At 47.0% G+C, this 20,438-nt stretch overlaps 1 protein-coding gene across 2 annotated transcripts in view; it reads left to right on the top strand.

Annotated features, from left to right (window-relative positions):
• The first annotated feature begins 250 nt into the window (after positions 1-250).
• Positions 251-20,438, top strand: part of VWA3B (von Willebrand factor A domain containing 3B) — a 353,597-nt gene continuing 333,409 nt past the window's right edge. The window contains exons 1-3 of one of the 2 annotated variants that reach the window (XM_077296867.1): positions 251-380; positions 3,310-3,426; positions 7,015-7,103. In XM_077296867.1, coding sequence (XP_077152982.1) covers positions 3,312-3,426; positions 7,015-7,103 — 204 coding nt within the window. In that variant the 5' untranslated portion in view covers positions 251-380; positions 3,310-3,311. Of the gene's footprint in view, positions 381-404; positions 498-3,309; positions 3,427-7,014; positions 7,104-20,438 lie in introns of those variants that run through there. The other variant, XM_077296866.1, reaches the window with a different exon arrangement.

The raw sequence follows: 20,438 nt of genomic DNA, 5'->3' as shown, positions 1-20,438 counted from the left end.
CAGTCACACCTTCTGCCCCGCCCCTAACACAGCCACACCTCTCTGCCCCGCCCTTTACATAAACACAAACTCCCTCCCGCACTTCGTATCCAGCCACACCTTCCGTCCCGCCCCTGACACCCAGCTACATCCTCGTCTCGCACCTTATACACAGCCACGCCTTCAGTCCCGCCCCTCAAACAGCCACACCTCCCGCCGCGCATCTCATACACAGCCACGCCTTCAGTCCCGCCCCTCAAACACAGCCACACCTTCAGTCCCGCCCTTCACATCTAGCCGCACTTCAATCCCGCCCTTCATACTGATTGGCCAGAACTTAGCAACCACCGTTTCTATGGTCAGCAAGTGGAGTCGGTGACCCGATGGTACAGTGCGTGCAGGTAAGCAATGTGTTATGTGTGTACCGGGATGTGACGTGTTCTGGTTACTGCTGAATCGTACAATAACCACCGACATGTAACGAGTCTGCTGCGCTATGGCCGCGCCGGTCACTGTGTGTAAGTGCTGCAGATAAAGTAGCGACCATGGGGGAAGGAGTGACCAAGAGGATAGTAATGATCATGGGGCAGTAGGAATTATAGGGCTGAATAATAATCATGGGGCAGGAGTGATCATAGGGCGAATAAAGATGGTAGAGGCAATAATGGTCATGGGAATAGTAGTGATCACCGGCAGGAGAGATCATGGGGCAGTAGTGGTCAAGGCCGATAGTGATTATAGGACAGGGGTGGTCATGGGGGTAGTAATAGCCATGGTTGGGCACTAGTGATCATGTCCCGCGTTCAGCGATTTCATTGATCAACACTATTGTCAGCCATCCAGTCTGCAGTGGCTAATGACAGGGAGCACTAGAGCACGTACTGTAAAAGTGCAGTAGTGTTTTTAGCCTAGGTATACACACAGAGAACATGCTATTTCATGGGTGGATACTTGCAGTTAAAGACCTGTGTCTGGACCCCTCCACTATACCCTACACTTATATTCACAGTAGCTACACATATATACAAACACTGATATAAAAGGCACATACATGTGCTTCTAAAAAAATTAGAATGTCATCAAGAAGTTAATTTATTTCAGTTCTTCAAGGCAAAAAATGAAACTCATATATAGCGTCATTACAAGCAGAGTGATCTATTTCAAGTGTTTATTTCTGTTAATGTTGATGATTATGGCTTACAGCCAATGAAACCCCAAAAGTAATTATCTCAGTAAATTAGAATCATTATCGAACACACCTGCAAAGGCTTCCTTAGTGTTTAGAAAGGTCCCATAGTCTGTTTCAGTAGGCTCCACAATCATGGGGAAGACTGCTGACTTGACAGATGTCCAGAAGGTAGTCATTGACACACTCCACAAGGAGGGCAAGCTACAAAAAGTCATTACTAAAGAAGCTGGCTGTTCACAGACTGCTGTATCCAAGCATAATAATGGAAAGTTGAGTGGAAGGAAAAAATATGGTAGAAAAAGGTGCACAAGCAACCGGAATAACCGCAGCCTTGAAAGGATTGTTAAGAAAAGGCCATTCAAAAATTCAGGGGAGATTCACAAGGAGTGGACTACTGCTGGAGGCAATGCTTCAAGAGCCAACACACACAGACGTATCCAGGACATGGGCTACAAGTGTCGCATTCCTTGTGTCAAGCCACTCATGACCAATAGACAATGCCAGAAGCATCTTACCTGGGCCAAGGAGAAAAAGAACTGCACTGTTGCTCAGTGGTCCAAGGTGTTGTTTTCAGATGGAAGTAAATTTTGCATTTAATTTCGAAGTCATGGTCCAAGACTCTGGAGGAAGAGTGGAGAGGCATACAATCCAAGCTGCTTGAGGTCTAGTGTGAAGTTTCCACAATCAGTGATGGTTTGGGGAGCCATGTCATCTGCTGGTGTAGGTCCACTGTGTTTTATCAAGACCAAAGTCAGCGCAGCCGTCTACCAGGAAATTTTAGAGCACTTCATGCTTCCCTCTGCAGACAAGCTTTTTGGAGATGGAAATTTAATTCTCCAGCAGGACTTGGCACCTGTCCACAATGCCAAAAGTACCAATATCTGGTTTAAAAACAACAGTATCACTGTGCTTGATTGGCCACATACTCGCCTGACCTTAAACCCACAGAGAATCTATGGGGTATTGTCAAGAGGAAGATGAGACACCAGACCCAACAATGCAGATGAGCTGAAGGCTGCTATCAAAGCAACCTGGGCTTCCATATCATCTCAGCAGTGCCGCAGGCTGATCGCCTCCATGCCACACCGCATTGATGCAGTAATTGATGCAAAAGGAGCCCCGACCAAGTATTGAGTGCATTTACTAAACATACATTTCAGTAGGCCAACATTTCGGAGTTTAAAATCATTTTTCAAGCTGAGGTTATAAAGTATTCTAATTTACTGAGATAATGACTTTTGGGTTTTCATTGGCTGTAAGCCATAATCATCAACATTAACAGAAATAAACACTTGAAATAGATTACTCTGTAATAACTATATAATATGAGTTTCACTTTTTGTATTGAACAACTGAAATAAATTAACCTTTTGATGATCTAATTTTGTGAGAAGAACCTGTATGTTGTACACACAATTTATACCCACATATACAATTAAAAAAATAAATTGCACACATTCACAGAACACATTCTTATATATCACACATGCATATTCACATTCGGTACACAAATAATCACTAATATAAGGTACATATATGTTCTGCACACATTATCACAGGCCTATACATTGTACAGTTGTGGCTAAAAGTTTTCAGACTGGCAAAAAATGTTGGTTTTCACAATGTTTGCTGCTTCGGGGTTTAGATCGTTTAGTCAGATGTTTCTACGGTTACTGAAGTACAATTAGAAGCTTTTAATCTTTTCTTGATAAACGTATTACGTTTACGTACAGACTCAATAGTTACAGTGTTGACCCTTATTTTTCATGACTTCTGCCCCTCACCCTGACATGCGAGATATCAGCTTCCGAGCCAATTCCTGACCAATGGCAGCTCCTTGTTACCTAATCAGTGCTCGGGGATTATCACAATACTTGTGTTTTGGGGATTGACTCTAAGCCCCCGCTTTTGTGGTCTCTCCTCTCTCACCATATATTACATAGGTGATACATTTCTCTTGGAATAACCCATTGTCATTTTTATTTAACAAGGTGATGTCTTACATCTGGTTGTCCTTCTCAGGATCCCTCTTAACATTTTGCAAGAATCCAGAATATTTTAACAGGTCCTTGCAGGAAACAATTAGACTGTCAGCTGCCTAGAACGGAATCTACTGAATTTACATTGTTTCCCCTTGTCAGCTATGGAAGCAGCAGCGCCGGTTTCGTCTACAGTATGGCTGCAGTCGTATGGACTCAGTAAGAAGAAACTTACAATGCCTAAAATCCTGGCACGGCTTGGTTTCCAGCAGAAGCAAGGTTGGTCTTGCCATTCCTTATATTCCTAGACAATCTTTCAGCAGAATGCAGGCAGCTGTTTGTGGTAGTCTGTACTCTGACTATATAAGAGCAGTCAGTACTTGCTCCCTGGCTGACAGATCAATTGTAAGGAATTTGGAATTCCTCCTCTTTACATACTTTATTGTCATTGTACTCCTACTTATAAAGGAAGGGATTATTGTTGGTTTGTTATTTTTACATACAGTGGGGGAAATAAGTATTTGATCCCTTGCTGATTTTGTAACTTTGCCCACTGACAAAGACAAGAACCGTCTATAATTTTAAGGGTAGGTTAATTTTAACATTGAGAGATAGAATATCAAAAATAAAATCCAGAAAATCAAGTTACCATATATAAATGTATTTGCATTTTGCAGTGAGAAATAAGTATTTGATCCCCTACCAACCATTAAGAGTTCTGGCTCCTACTGACCAGTTAGACGCTCCTAATCAACTCGTTACCTGCATTAAAGACAGCTGTCATACATAGTCACCTTCATAAAAGACTTCTGTCTACAGACTCAGGTAATCAGGCAGACTCTAACCTCTACAACATGGGCAAGACCAAAAAGCTTTATAAGAATGTCAGGGACAAGATCATAGGGCCTGCACAAAGCTGGAATGGGCTGCAAAACCATAAGTGAGACGCTGGGTGGGAAGGAGATAACTGTTGGTGCAATAGTAAGAAAATGGAAGAAATACAAAATGACTGTCAATCCACATCGATGTGGGGCACCATGCAAAATCTCACCTCGTGGGGTATCCTTGATCATGAGGAAGGTGAGAGATCAGCCTAAAATTACACGGGGGGAACTGTTAATGATCTAAAGGCAGCTGGGACCACAGTTGCCAAGAAAATCATTGGTAACACATTACGCCGTAAAGGTTTAAAATCCTGCAGGGCCCACAAGATCCGCCTGCTCAAGAAGGCACATGTGTAGGCCCATCTGAAGTTTGCCAATGAACACCTGGATGATTCTGTGAGTGATTGGAAGAAGGTGCTGTGACAAAAACCAAAGAACAAAGATCCTTAAAACTTAACTTTTAATGAAAACAAGTTTTAAAAAAATGTTCAAATTTATATAGGACATATATAATGAGGAATACAGTGTGTACCTACTGGGTCACTGTACTGAGCCCTGCCTGGCAATGGAGGTTGGCATCCTAAGTTACTGCGGCAGGTGCCCCACTCCTCGACGGCTCACCCTGGTATCCCTAGAACTCCCTACAATGGAGATGTCCTAGATGGTCTCTATATTAGGTCATGCCTGGCAGTAGAGGTAGACGACCTAAGTTTCTGCAGTAGGCGCCCCCACTCCTCGACGGCTCACCCTGATATCCCTAGAAATCTCTACAATGGAGAAAAAAAGTGTCCCAATACACCCCAAATACCCGCGTGAAAAAAAACCCCAAAAATGCTTGGGCATTGCTTTGGAATGTCGCTATTTCTGAATAGAGCCTGACTGGGGCTTCAATTGTGTCATGGGATTCCTGGCTACTATGATGATGTACTACGGCAAATAGATGAGTACAAAATTATTTGATTTATTGCACTGTGCACTTTATTATTATTGCAAATAGATGATTGTGTCTCTGCATTGTACACTTTATTGCCATATTAGTCCTATTACGGATTATGATTGTCTGGGTATCCCTACATTGCTGATACATTGGGACAATGATATATGATTATTGCATCCTGTTTACCCCTACTTACTTTTGAGTTAATATTTGTTCATTAAGGATAATTTGTCTTAAAGGGATGTTTTTTTGATGTAATTTGAGTACAACGTACTAAAATTATTCATCCAAATTAGTCTACTCAGTCGATAATTGTTGATTAATTGACATTTAGTTAACATAATTTATGCATCATTTTTATTTCTATATTCCTTTTTTGGGGGGTTTCACACAGGTATTTGGGGTGTATTGGGACACTTTTTTCTCCATTGTAGGGATTTTTAGGGATATCAGGATGGGCCGTCGAGGAGTGGGGCGCCTACCGCAGTAACTTAGGGTGCCAACCTCCACTGCCAGGAGGGCCTAATATAGTGACCATCTAGGACATCTCCATTGTAGGGAGTTCTAGGGATACCAGAGTGAGCTGTCGAGTGAGGGCGCCTACCACAGTAACTTAGGGTGCCAACTTCCACTGCCAGACAAGCCTGAGTACAGTGACTCAGTAGGTACACACTGTATTCCTCATTATTTATGTCCTATATAAATTTGAATATTTTTTTTAAACTTGTTTACATTAATAGTTTTAATGATTCTTGTCCTTTGTTTTTAGTGACTTTCTATGATCCTGCTCTATTGTTTTTTTTGGTTTTGAGAAGGTGCTGTGGTCAGGTGAGACAAAAATTGAGGTCTTTGGCATTAACTCCACTCGCTGTTTTAAGGAGGAAGAGAAATGCTGCCTATGACCCAAAGAACACCGTCCCCACTGTCAAGCATGGAGGTGGAAACATTATGTTTTGAGCGTGTTTCTCTGCTAAGGGCACAGGACTACTTCACTGCATCAATGAGAAAATGGATGGAGCCATGTACCGTAAAATCCTGAGTGACAACCTCTTTCCCTCTGCAAGGACATTAAAAATGGGTCATGGTTGGGTCTTCCAGCAAGACAATGACCCAAAACATACATCCAAGGCAACAAAGGAATGGCTCAAGTAGAAGCACATTAAGGTCATAGAGTGGCCTAGCCAGTCTCCAGACCTTAATCCCATAGAAAACTTATGGAGCAAGTTGAAGCGACAGAATCAAAATCTTAATGATTTAGAGATAATCTGCAAAGAGGAGTGGACCAAAATTCCTCCTGACATGTGTGCAAACCTCATTATCAACTACAAAAAAACGTCTGACTGCTGTGCTGGCCAACAAGGGTTTTGCCACCAAGTATTAAGTCTTGTTTGCCAGAGGGATCAAGTACTTATTTCTCACTGCAAATTGCAAATACATTTATATAATTTATACAATATGATTTTCTGGATTTTATTTTTGATATTCTATCTCTCAATGTTAATATTAACCTACCCTTACAATTATAGACGGTTCATGTCTTTGTCAGTGGGCAAACTTACAAAATCAGCAAGGGATCAAATACATATTTCCCCCACTGTATCTAATGCCCTGGACAAAGATTTATTTTGCCCGGACAACCCCCTTTAAAGACCTTTGATAGTTGGGGTCCCCTCTGCAGATTTTGCATTGGGACCTTCAAGTAAAGCTTCTGACATGCCTACATTCCCTAGTTCTATGATGGGTCTCTGGATTTTCACATAGGCAGCCCACAATGGAGGGTGGGATAGTATTCATTCTAAAAGGAATACTTATGGACTCATTATTCCTCAGGAATTGTTTCCCGCTCAGCAGAAGCACCTTAATTTTATGCTAGGACAAAATCCTTTAAGCAATAAGGGAAGTGCTATGGTGAAGAATGCCTGGCATTATACTTGCTGGAGTACAAGCAGGAAGAACCCGTTGTATAACATTGTTCAGTTTTATTTGCCGTCGCCAATTATGAATATAGTTTTATATGAGTTTGAGTCATATCACTTCTATCCACAGATTATGTAAACAATCTAGGGCGCCCTGTGTCCTCGCGGTATTCTCATGGTCTCTTCCGACAGTACACCTACGATGGTAAAGTCTACAATGTAAGTGTGCCATGTATGCCAGCCATGTCTCTTATAACCCACTAAGCGGAGACGCGTAGTACAGAGGTCACGTATCAATTGTTCATTTATTGAGGTTGCATACATATACTGGGGGAGAGGTAGACACTGCACTCCAGGGCTACCGCCTGCTCCTACCTCATAGGAAACTTGTTACGCCCCACAATCATGAGTCAAGAGGTCTGTGGATTTAATCACGAATGAACTTTTCTGAATCAAGTAATACATGTTATGTAATCTGTACTGCATGATCATAATGATTGATCAATCTACATACATCGCTGTGTCACAGTAATCCTTCTAGAATTTATAAAAATGCATTTAAAGTACACCTTCCCTTCTCAAACTTCCATCTATGTAGGACTGTAACTTCTTAAAAATGAAAAGTAACTATCATGGACAAGTGTCTATGCCCTATGTGGCTGTCGTCAGGCAGATACTATAGGGACAATTATGAGATGTGCAATGTGGGTCCTAATGTGAGTCTTGGTTTCGAACTTAAAATGTCAGTTATTTAAAATGATTGTCTAATCTTGTTTTTTTCAGGAAAGCACAGCTCACCTGACATTCACATTTCTGTTTGAAATTTGGACCATCATTGGCCCAAAGTGCATGCTCTCCAATGCTACAGGCAGACAGTACTGATGCCTCAGGAGCATCAGGGGAGTGCGGGGAGACTGGGATGTGGAGCTAACACTATATGCAAACAATATTGTTTTTTTTTCAAGCAGCTTTAGAGCATGTACGCTTCAAAAACCACCTGAAAAACAACAAATGGGTTGTGAATTACTCGGACAACCCCTCCTGAATTCCTATATTTCCCCCTTGTAAAATAATAATACTTATACTCACCTCCGGGGCTGGAACCGTTCAACTGGTGTCGGTGGAGCGCCCCCACTGCCGCAGGGCCGAGGGGTACCCAGTACCGGGCCTCTCTGTCTCAGTTCTGGGGTTGAATACACATATGTACAAAAGTAAATATGCAGCGTGCATTTACAGAACTGAACTAAACCTACAACATAATGCACAACTCAAAATAATATTAAACAAGTTTCTTTATTAACAATCATAAAATTCCATATAGCATATACAAAAGGGAAAACAAAAACAAACAGGTGGAAAAAAGGTGCGGAACCGCACAAAGACCAATGATGGTAAATCTTATAACCAGTCCAGACAGTATTATATCCAATTACAACATTAGTAAGTAATAAATTAAACATGCCATGTTTCTCATGTGTCTATTAAAGGACTAGTTAAATCAATAAATGGATATCTATATGCTGAGGTTAAGTGTCAAATTTTTTGTTCATATGTCACAAAATATATCTATCAATATACTGGTATAGTACGATTTATTCATATGACAACATAATGTCTAATAGAGTATAATCACAACGTAATGAGATTATCCATGCACCAGCAAAATGCGATTGGCATATAGCATAGTATGAGTCAGTGATGTGCTCCAGTAATTGTAGATACAAAGGCCCATAAAGCAAACTAAGAAGTAAAAGACTAAGTAGAGAAATAAAATACTTAACCATATAGGAGGTCCTGTGGCAGCCCGCACCCTCCCGACGCGCGTTTCGCCTGAGCTTAAGCTCAGGCGAAACGCGCGTCGGGCGGGTGCGGGCTGCCACAGGACCTCCTATATGGTTAAGTATCTTATTTCTCTACTTAGTCTTTTACTTCTTAGTTTGCTTTATGGGCCTTTGTATCTACAATTACTGGAGCACATCACTGACTCATACTATGCTATATGCCAATCGCATTTTGCTGGTGCATGGATAATCTCATTACGTTGTGATTATACTCTATTAGACATTATGTTGTCATATGAATAAATCGTACTATACCAGTATATTGATAGATATATTTTGTGACATATGAACAAAAAATTTGACACTTAACCTCAGCATATAGATATCCATTTATTGATTTAACTAGTCCTTTAATAGACACATGAGAAACATGGCATGTTTAATTTATTACTTACTAATGTTGTAATTGGATATAATACTGTCTGGACTGGTTATAAGATTTACCATCATTGGTCTTTGTGCGGTTCCGCACCTTTTTTCCACCTGTTTGTTTTTGTTTTCCCTTTTGTATATGCTATATGGAATTTTATGATTGTTAATAAAGAAACTTGTTTAATATTATTTTGAGTTGTGCATTATGTTGTAGGTTTAGTTCAGTTCTGGGGTTGTCACGGTGGCTAGACCCGGCCCGTGACCCTGCTGAGGGGCGTCCAATGAAGGTGGAGAGTGATGCTGTTGTGGTGTAGTGCCGGTCGCAGTAAATAACAAGGACACCAGGTTGCAGTCTCTTTACCTCTTTACTGAAGGCTTCCGGATCCTCAGTCCGAAATACGGTTAACCGGGCTGCGTGAGTCCAGCCGGTCCGATGGCACCTCCAGAGTTCCCTTTGCAGGTGGAAATCTGTGCCTACCTTCTAGCGCTTGTGTGTTGTAGTCCTTCCCTGCTGTGCTTACGGGATAGTCCTCACAACTGTTGTGTCTGTTTCTGAAGTTCCCTCACAACTCGATTATGATGTCCTGTTTCGTCCCCCAGATGATATGGCTAGGACGCACCCGTATGACGGGTAGGCTCGGAGGTCTTCCGGGACCCTAGAGTCGCCCCTCTCCAGATGTTGCCCCCTGTGTCTGCTTACGTGATTTTGGGTGAGACAGCCCGTCTAGAACTGACTGTCCTGCCGTAGGTTTGAAGTAAGGCCTGGAGCTCAATACTTCCTCGGCGTTCCGGCCACGCGTCACAGTAGGATGTTGCCTCGTCTTACAGCACGACTCCTACTGGTGTTTCTCCTTGTTGCGTTGATCTCGTTTCTCACTCAGCACAATAAACCTCGCTTCTTGTCCCTTCTTGGGGTACCGCCGCGATGAAGTGCAGGCGCGGTCCCGTAACGTTCTTTCTGTTCGCTAGGCCTCTGTCAGGATCCCACCCCTGACAGGGACCCCCCTGAATCTTCCCCTGCAACACCCTCTGCCACAGGATGTTGCCTGGTTCCAACCCAGTCAGCTTCTCTCTAACTTCCTATCTAACCAACAGTTTTACCAGATTGTGAGGAGTGGCCTAATACATAGAACCCTTCGCTCCCCCTGGAGCCCAGACTGTGAAGTGTATTGGTGTCTGTGATACCTGGTCAGGTGAACTCCTTCAGTGCCATCAGACGTACCATAGCCCCCCTTAGCGGCGGAGCATCAGTACTGCAACGACCAGGACTCTGGGGCGCTGCATCGGCAGTGCCTCTACTGGGGATCACAGACATTGTTATGTCACACGATGCCTGCAGCTAATAAGCGCTAGCTTCACTTTACTCTCCTAATAATTGACATCTGAAGATGTCTGAAGTTCTCACTTGTTCCGGTTGTCTTGATTTTTCTGAATGCTGGGAAAGTGAAGCCAATGCTGATTGTCTGGAGGGATTAACTGACATGACAATGCTACATGATCCCCAGGAGAGCCAGTGCCAATACTGCTGGAATGGCACTGACACCGGAGATGAGTATAAGTATTTTACAAGGGGGAAACATGAGGAGTTAGAAGGGGTGGTCTAAGGAAGTGCTCAAGAATCTCTATTCATTTCTATGTAAAAATCGACTTCATATCTTCATATGTTGCCTCTTTGAGCATCATTTAACCTCCTCAGGTTTCCAAAAATGCCAAGCAGTTAAACAAAATGAGCTGACTATTCTTCAGGCATTTTCAAGCTGCTCCGTAATTTCCAATAGAAGATGATGGGAAGGCTAAAAACCTGCCCGGAAGACTCCTAGGTGTCTTTTGGTGCTCATTATGAGCGTTTTCACCTCCCAAAAATACACACATTTTACTCATTGCTTAATGGACTTAAAAACACATGCCAATCTCCCCACAAAATGTAAAAAAAACCTCTCAAAAGATGCCTCAAAAACGCTTAAGAAAATGGCAGCAGATAATATTGATAAACCACTTCAGAAAACACCCAGAAACGCTCAAAAAAAGATCCTCCAGGAAAAACAAACATGTCAGCGTTTCTTGAAATGGTTTTTGCTTGAAAACTTTGTCGGTTTTACCTAGTTGGAGAAAAATAAAATTGTGTGCACATTTGCTAACAGCGCTCTCCAACTACCTGGCCAGCTTTAGAGGCTTACAGGCTCTGTTAGAAAAGAGCTACTAAGCAGTGTGCATGCTCCTGGCCTAGGAGACCAGCTATCTCTGATAGATTGCAGTGGTGTCCAGTATCCCAGGAATGGTTGCCAACCATCCAGAAAATAATAATAATCATTTTATTTCTATAGCGCCAACATATTCCGCAGCGCTTTACATTTTAGAGGGGACTTGTACATACAATAGACATTACAGCATAACAATAAACACAGATCAAAACAGATACCAAGAGGAATCAGGGTCCTGCTCGCAAGCTTACAATATAAGAGGAAAAAGGGGAGGCGTGAAAGGTGGATGGTAACAATTGCTTTCACTGTTCGGACCAGCCATAGTGTAAGAATCAGGTGTTCTTGTAATGCTGCATGAACCGTTATCGGCCTAAGTATGTAACAGTACAGACACAGAGGGCTATTAAATGCATAAAGTATGTGAGAACATGATACGAGGAACCTGATTATGGTAAAAATTTTGAATGGACAACACAGGGATAGTTAGGTTAATGCGTTGAGGCAGTAGGCCAGTCTGATCAAATGTGTTTTTTAGGGCAAGCTTAAAACTGTGAGGATTGGGGATCAATCATATTAACTTGGGTAGTGCATTCCAAAGAATTGGCGCAGCACATGAAAAGTCTTGGAGACCGGAGTGGGAGGTTCTGATTATTGAGGATGTTAACCTCAGGTCATTAGCAGAACGGAGGGCACAGGTAGGGTGGTAGGCTGAGATGAGGGAGGAGATGTAGGGTGGTGCTGATCCTTGGAGTGGTGCTGATCGGTGGAGTGCTTTGTGGGTGAGGGTAATAAGTTTGTACTGGATTCTGGAGTGGATGGGTAACCAATGTAATGACTGGCAAAAAGTAGAGGCATCGGTATAGCGATTGGTGAGGAAAATGATCCTGGCTGCAGCATTCAAGACATATTGGAGAGGGGAGAATTTGGTAAGAGGGATACCGATTAGTAGAGAGTTATAATAGTCCAGACGAGAATGAATAAGAGAAACAGTGAGAGTTTTTGCAGAGTTGAAAGTAAGAAATGGTTGAATTGTAAAAATGTTTTTGAGGTGCAGATAACAAGAGCGAGCCAGTGATTGGATGGGGGGGGTGAATGAAAGCTTGGAACCAAGTATGACCCCAAGACAGCGGGCATGTTGCTGGGGAGTAATGGTGGAACTGGAGCGTCCCCACACCACCGCAGGGCCGAGGGGATACCCGGAGCCGGGCCTCTGAGTTTCAGTCCTGGGGTTGTCACGGTGGCTAGACCCGGTCCGTGGCCCTGTCTGTCAGTGGGGGACGTCCGGTGCAATAAGCGGTGTTGTAACGGTGCAGGTCGCGGTAAATAATGAAGACACCAGGTTGCAGTCTCTTTACCTCTTTACTGAAGATGTTGGAGACCTCAGTCCAGAGCGCTGTTAACTGGGTTTTCAGAGACCGGCCGGTCCAACGACACATCAGGAGTTCCTCCTTACAGGTGGGAATCAGTATCTACCTTCTAGCGCTGTGTGTTGTAGTTCTTCCCTGCTGAGCTCCCGGGATAGTCCTCACAACTGTTTCTTTCTGTCTCTACTGTTCTTTCTCCGTCCTCCAGATGGTATGGTAGGACGCACCCGTATGACGGGGTAGGCCTGGAGTTCTTCCGGGACCCTAGAGTCGCCCCTCTCCCACAGCTGCCTCCGTTGTCTGCTTAGGTGTTAAGTGAGACAGCCAACCTGTAATTAGCTGTCCGGCCGTGGTTTGCAATGTACTTAAAGTCTCTTACTTGCTCGGCGTTCCGGCCACCGACTGTTTGCGCCTCAGAAGGATGTTGCCTCGGTCTAACAGCAGGACCCCTTCTGGTATTTCTCCTTTACTGTATTCCCGTTGTTTACTGGTTAGTTCTGCTCTGAGGAATCTGCCAGGATCCCATCCCTGACAGGTCCTCTCACTAGCTCTTCCCAGCTACTTCTCTCTGTCTTCCTGTCCAACCCCCAGTTTTACCAGAGTTGTGAGGAGTGGCCTACTAGATAGGACCACCCCCCCTGGTGGCCGGAGTGTGAAGTGTGGTGTGAGTGTACCTGGTCAGAGAAACTCCTTTAGTGCAATCAGACGTACCACAGCTCCCCATAGTGGCGGAGCCACAGTACTGCAACAACCAGGACTCTGGGGTGCTGCACTCCCCCCCGGTTAAATCCAGTACTCCGGGACTGGGAAAACAAGAACAATAATACATGTTAACAGGAAACACACAAACTTTTGAAATAGCATAACAATTGAACATAACAAGGCTTCCCTTTACGGGAGGTGAGGATTCTTGAACGTTGCAAAAGTTAGGTCATGCACAGTTTATGACTCTCAGTTCAGTGATTGAAACAGCGGGGACCCCGGGTAAACAAAGGGGCCCCCCTTTTTGAAAGTTTTTGAGCAATTCACCGTCCATTACTCTATTGTCCATTTAAAAACCTGTAACAAAAAGATATATATACAACATTTTCAATTAAATAGCAGCCCTTATTAATACCTCCAAAGTTTGTAGCGGAGGGGAGTTTGATTTTGAGTGCTGCGTGTGGACCTTCGCAGCGCAGGGGTTGCTATTGGCCTAATAGGGCCCGCTATGCTTGCTACCGCTGGTGTAGTGCGCTGTCTTCTAACTACACTTCTAGTGAGTCTGGGTAGCACTGGCAGGTTGGGGCTCTCAGAGCTGCTGCTATCAACAGTGGGTACGGCAGGCTCACTGATAGCAGAGGGAGGATTTGCCGGTTCAACGGTTGGCATGGCTTCTTCAGGCAAGGCTTGTTGAGGTTGCGGGGCCGGATGATCTGGTACCACCATTGTTTCTGGTGGGTCCGGCTGTGGAAACGTTAGAACAGGTACCGCGATGGCCTGATTTATCTGAGTCCAGGACTGGGGAAAGTCACCAAGGACAGTATGGAACATCTTCTCCTTTTCCACCGGCGGGGAGATTTCTGGGGCCGTGCCCCTCTCTTTCAACTTATCGGGGCAGACCTTAAGGTGATCCCTGGATACCGCTGTCGAGGTCTCCCCTCTGTCCTTGCTGATGAGACAGACCTTAGTGTTGTCGAAGTCGGATGGCAAGATGGTATACGGTTCCGCTTCCCATTGGTCATCGAGCTTGTGTAACCTCCTCTTTCGTTTAAGCACTTGCTCACCAGGTGACAGGGGAATCGCAGGAGCGTGTTGGTTGTAGTCCCTTTCTTGCTTCTGCCTAGCCTGGGCGAGACTTCTCTCTACACACTCCTGTACTTCGCGGTACCTTCGCTGCCTTTCTGCATCCCAATCTGCATCCGGCGAGGTATCTTCGGGTACTAGGACCCCCATGTCCAGATCAACGGGTAACCGACTAGACCTTCCTCGCATCAGGTACGCTGGAGTACAGTTGGTGGAACTTACTGGGATGTGGTTGTACATATCCACTAAGTCAGGCAACTTTGTCGGCCACAGATTCCGTTCCTCCACAGGCAAGGTCTTCAACAAATCGATTACTACCTGGTTCATCTTCTCGCACATCCCGTTAGTTTGAGGGTGGTACGGTGTAGTTCTGATCTTCTTACACCCGTACAACTGGCAGAATTCTTGGAACACTTCCGCTTCGAATGCAGGCCCCTGATCGGTCAGTACTTTCTCTGGGTAGCCATGGGGTCTACAAAAGTGCTGCTGGAAGGCCCTGGCGGCAGTCCTAGCTGTTAGATCCTTGACAGGCACAACCACCAAAAACCTGGAGTAGTGGTCCACGATGGTAAGGGCGTAGATATAGCCCGACCGGCTAGGCGTCAGCTTCACATGATCCAGCGCGACCAGTTCGAGCGGCCGTTTGGTGATGATAGGCCGCAGGGGAGCCCGTTGACTGTCACGGTCCTTCCTTCGCAGACTACACGGACCACACTCTCGACACCACTTCTCAATGGTTCTCTTCATGCCAATCCAATAGAACCTCCCTCGGAGCAGCTTCTCCAGCTTCCTCCATCCGAAGTGTCCGGCTCCATCATGGTAGGCTCCCAGAACCATGGGCGCATCTCGCCTTGGCACCACTATCTGCCACACCAATTCATGAGTACGTGGGTCGATGCTCCTCCTGCACAACTTGCCATCATGGATAAACAGTTTGCTTCTCCCCTTCCACAGCTGTTGAGTTTCTTGTGGATCATCTGGGCCAGGGTGCAACCCAGCCTGCGTCAAGAGTTCCTTCACCTGACGGACCGCGGGGTCACTATCCTGGGTTTCTGCCCATCCGTGGTGGGGCAGGGGATTCAGCGTGGCATCCGGTTGGTTCTTGTGCCTGTTCTTCACATGGTGAGAGTTCTGAGTGGCTTTGGGGCGATGGAAGGCAGGCAGCTCCACCTCTTCAAGTGCCTCCGGGTCTTCTCCCACTTCTGGTAGATTGGGCATTCGGGACAGAGCATCGGCATTGGCATTCTGGTGTCCTGCCCGATATTTGATGGTGAAATCATAGTTGGACAGCCGGGCCATCCACCGCTGTTCCAAAGCCCCGAGTTTGGCAGTATCCAGATGCGTTAGCGGATTGTTGTCCGTGAAGACGGTGAATTTCGCAGAGGCCAGGTAGTGCTTAAACCTCTCTGTCACTGCCCAGACAAGGGCAAGGAATTCCAGTTTGAAGGAACTGTAGTTGTCAGGGTTCCTTTCCGTGGGACGGAGTTTCCTGCTGGCGTAAGCGATCACCCTTTCTTTGCCATTCTGAACCTGGGACAGCACGGCTCCTAATCCCACATTACTGGCATCTGTGTACAGCACAAACGGTTGATCGTATTCGGGGTAAGCCAGTATCTCTTCTCCCGTCAGTGCCGACTTCAAACAGGTGAAGGATTCCTCCAGCTCTTCGTTCCAATCAAAGGGGGTTTTCCTCCCCTTGGTCTTCTTTGGTTGGCCCACCAGCAGATTTTGCAAGGGTGCGGCCTTCTTGGTGAAATCCTTAATGAATCTCCGATAGTAACCTACCAACCCGAGGAACTGCCGGACTTCGTGGAGGTCACTGGGCTTTGGCCAGTCCTTGATCACTGTGACCTTGTCGGAGTCTGGGGCCACTCCTTCAGCGCTCACCACATGGCTCAGGTACTGCACTTTAGGTTTCAGCAGATGACACTTGGACGGTTTCACCTTTAGGCCGAAGTTGGACAAGGCTTCGAACACCTCGGCCAGGTGCTTCAGATGGTCTTCATAGGTTTTAGAGAAGACTATGACGTCATCCAGATATAGCAGCACGGTTTCAAAGTTCAGGTGTCCCAGGCAGCTCTCCATCATCCTCTGGAACGTTCCGGGAGCATTGCACAATCCGAAGGGCATGTAGTTGAACTCACAGAGGCCCATTGGCGTCGTGAAGGCCGTCTTCTCTTTGTCCGCCTCCGCCACAGGAACCTGCCAGTACCCACTGGTGAGATCTAAGGTAGAGAAATAGTTAGCAGATTTTAAGGCAGCCAGGGACTCCTCTATCCTGGGCAGTGGGTATGCGTCCTTATGTGTAATGCGATTCAACTGTCTGTAATCAACACACATCCTCATTGTACCATCTTTCTTTTTAACGAGGACTAACGGAGCTGCCCAGGGGCTACAGCTGTCTCTCACCACCCCAGCCTCCTTCATTTCCCGCAACATGTCCTTGGCACACTGGTAATGAGCTGGGGGTACAGGGCGATATCTCTCTTTTATGGGTCGGTGATCTCCCGTGGGGATGTGATGTTGGATCCCTTTCACCTGCCCAAAATCTGAGGGGTGTTTGCTGAATACCTGCTCGTACTCGTGTACTACCCTGTAAGCCCCCTGTATTTGATGAGATGGGGTAGAGTCAGTGCCCACATGCAATTCCCGACACCAGTCTTTCGAGTGCTCTGCAGAACCTTTGTTCTCCGCCACGTTTGACGGGACCAAGGGTTCAGGTGTCTGTATTACACTATTATTGACAGTGAACAGTTTGGCGAGCGTGGTATACTTGGTTAGGTGGACCTCTTCCTCCCCACAATTGAGGACACATACGGGCACTCTCCCCTGTCGGACGTCGACCACCCCCCGAGCTGTCAGAACAGTAGGCCTATTGTCTGAATATACAGGTTCTACCAAGGCCTGGTAGTCCCTACCCCTGAGGCCTATGGCTGCTCGACACCATATTAACATTTCACTCTTGGGAGGTATCGCGATGGGGTTTGAATCACTTACAGTGACACGACCAATCTCGCCACCAGTCAGCTCTACCTGCTGTCTCTGCATCAGAGCCCTGATTTCCTTCTGCAGGGCACGTTGCTCACTGTGGCCAGCGTTTTCTGCCACCTGTTGCAACAAAACAATCACTTCTGCAAGACAATTTTCTATAACATTAGTACCAAGAGTCATCATGGGATTACATTCTCGACGATCAATATCTACAATCACAATCCCTTGGGCTTTCAATTCCACCCGCCCCACTTTGATGGTGACCTCCTTATACCCCACTTGTGGCAACGGCTGACCATTACTGGCGATTATGGTGAAATCATCGTCAGGGCCACGAGTAATATCAGCGTCCTCCCAATACCGTTTGTAGAGCACGTGAGGTATAGTCGTCACCTGAGAACCGGTGTCCAGCAAAGCATTCAAGGGGATTCCATCAATCACTACAGGGAGAACTGGTCGTCCTCCAATATACTTGGTTCTCCAATGCTGCGGGCCTGACCGTCCTACTCCTGGGGGTTGGCCCTTTGCCCCAGGGGTTGCTCGTTTAAAGGACAGTACCTTGCAAGATGGCCCACCTGGTGACAGCGGCGGCAGATGGGTCGTCCATCCTGGTGGAAGCGATCGTCGGGCCGGCTCCTGGTCGGCGGAGTCCTCCTCCGTCGCATCCAAGGGACATCCTCCGGGCTGGAAGCCAACTGGATCTTCTCTTTGGGGGCCTCCTGCAGGGACTGCACCGTCTGGGCCAGGGCAGCAACGCTCTTGGTTAGCTCTTGCATCTGGAGACGGAGTCCTGCAGGGGAGTCGTCCTCGAAGCTCTGGGCGTCGGCCTCCGCGGCAACTGGGGTATCCGATGCCACCTCCTGGTGGTAGGTGAGAGCGGGGCGCCTGGGTGGTACTGCGCGGCTGGGCTGTCGCTCCTGCAATGCCTGGATAGCTTTATCTTTAAACTGCGCAAAAGTCAAGTCTGGATTTTGCATGGCCAGGAAGTGCAATTGGCCCCGCTGGTGACTGCACAGGAGCCCCTCAATGAACCGCTCCTTCAGGATTTTATCCTCATCCTGCATGCTGCCGGGGTCACTCTGCTTAATGGCCCGCATCGCTTCCTGGAGATCAAGGGCATAGTCCCGTAAGCTATCCTGCGACCTCTGTTTGCATCCATAGAAAGTCAGTTTAATCTCTGTGGCAGTGCGAGTATCAAAGGTGGCTTTAAGCTTGGCAAAAATCTGTTGTGCAGTTCCTTTATCCTCAGCGGGCCAGGATTTCACTTCTCTCAGAGCCGCCCCAAAGAGTTGGCCAGTTATCATATGGACCTTCTGGGGCTCGGTTAGGGGATAGAACTCGAGCAGGCTGCAGAGCCCTTCTTTAAAGTCAGTGAACGTATGCGCCTCCCCAGAATATCGTGGGAGCCAGGCCGCTCCGGGCAGGTAGGGCATGGAGAAGGGCATTATGGCTTTCGCATTAGCGGCAGTGTCCGACTGGCTGATGGGGGCAGCGGGTTCTGCGGCAGCCAGTGGTGGTATTAGGGCCGCGGCTTCGGCCGCTGCGGGGACCGGAGCTGCCCCTGCGTCCGCGGCTGCGACCGCCACCTCCTCTCCTCCCGACTCGGACATGGCCGTCCCTTCCTCCCACTAACCTGCTGGAGGTCGGAGTTCCTCTTCCGGGATTGGCGTCTCACCGCGCTTTCCGTTCCGCGCTTCTTTTGGCTGATCCCGCCCACGTAGCTAAGGCTCCTCCCTCCGCGCGCGGCAATGGCGAATTTTGGCGGTAACTTTCCGCGGCAAGCAGTAGCACACAGTTCTCTCAATAAAGTACAGTCCAAGCACGATAAATCACAGTTCCAAGGCACACATGACCTGATTCTTCAGGCTTAAGTAAATCCTGTTCGTGACGCCAAGTTGGAGCGTCCCCACACCACCGCAGGGCCGAGGGGATACCCGGAGCCGGGCCTCTGAGTTTCAGTCCTGGGGTTGTCACGGTGGCTAGACCCGGTCCGTGGCCCTGTCTGTCAGTGGGGGACGTCCGGTGCAATAAGCGGTGTTGTAACGGTGCAGGTCGCGGTAAATAATGAAGACACCAGGTTGCAGTCTCTTTACCTCTTTACTGAAGATGTTGGAGACCTCAGTCCAGAGCGCTGTTAACTGGGTTTTCAGAGACCGGCCGGTCCAACGACACATCAGGAGTTCCTCCTTACAGGTGGGAATCAGTATCTACCTTCTAGCGCTGTGTGTTGTAGTTCTTCCCTGCTGAGCTCCCGGGATAGTCCTCACAACTGTTTCTTTCTGTCTCTACTGTTCTTTCTCCGTCCTCCAGATGGTATGGTAGGACGCACCCGTATGACGGGGTAGGCCTGGAGTTCTTCCGGGACCCTAAGGCCCCGTCTCACTAAGCGATTTACCAACGATCACGACCAGCGATACGACCTGGCCGTGATCGTTGGTAAGTCGCTGTGTGGTCGCTGGGGAGCTGTCACACAGACCGCTCTCTCCAGCGACCAAGGGGAACGACTTCGGCATCGTTGAAACTGTCTTCAACGATGCCGAAGTCCCCCTGCAGCACCCGGGTAACCAGGGTAAACATCGGGTTACTAAGCGCAGGGCCGCGCTTAGTAACCCGATGTTTACCCTGGTTACCAAAAAAAACAAACAGTACATACTCGCCTTTCGGTGTCCAGGTCCCTTGCCGTCTGCTTCCTGCTCTGACTGAGATCCGGCCGTACAGTGAGAAGTGAGAGCAGCAGTGACGTCACCGCTGCGCTCTGCTCTCACTGTACGGCGGCTCAGTCAGAGCAGGAAGCTGACGGCAAGGGACCTGGACACCGAAAGGCGAGTATGTACTGTTTGTTTTTTTTGGTAACCAGGGTAAACATCGGGTTACTAAGCGCGGCCCTGCGCTTAGTAACCCGATGTTTACCCTGGTTACCAGTGAAGACATCGCTGGATCGGTGTCACACACACCAATTCAGCGATGTCAGCGGGGCCTCAACGACCAAAAAAAGGTCCA

This window comes from Ranitomeya variabilis, chromosome 3, assembly GCF_051348905.1.
Source record: "Ranitomeya variabilis isolate aRanVar5 chromosome 3, aRanVar5.hap1, whole genome shotgun sequence".
Lineage (NCBI taxonomy): Eukaryota > Metazoa > Chordata > Amphibia > Anura > Dendrobatidae > Ranitomeya > Ranitomeya variabilis.
Note: the sequence above shows the minus strand (reverse complement) of the source record. Positions and strands in the feature narration are given on the sequence as shown.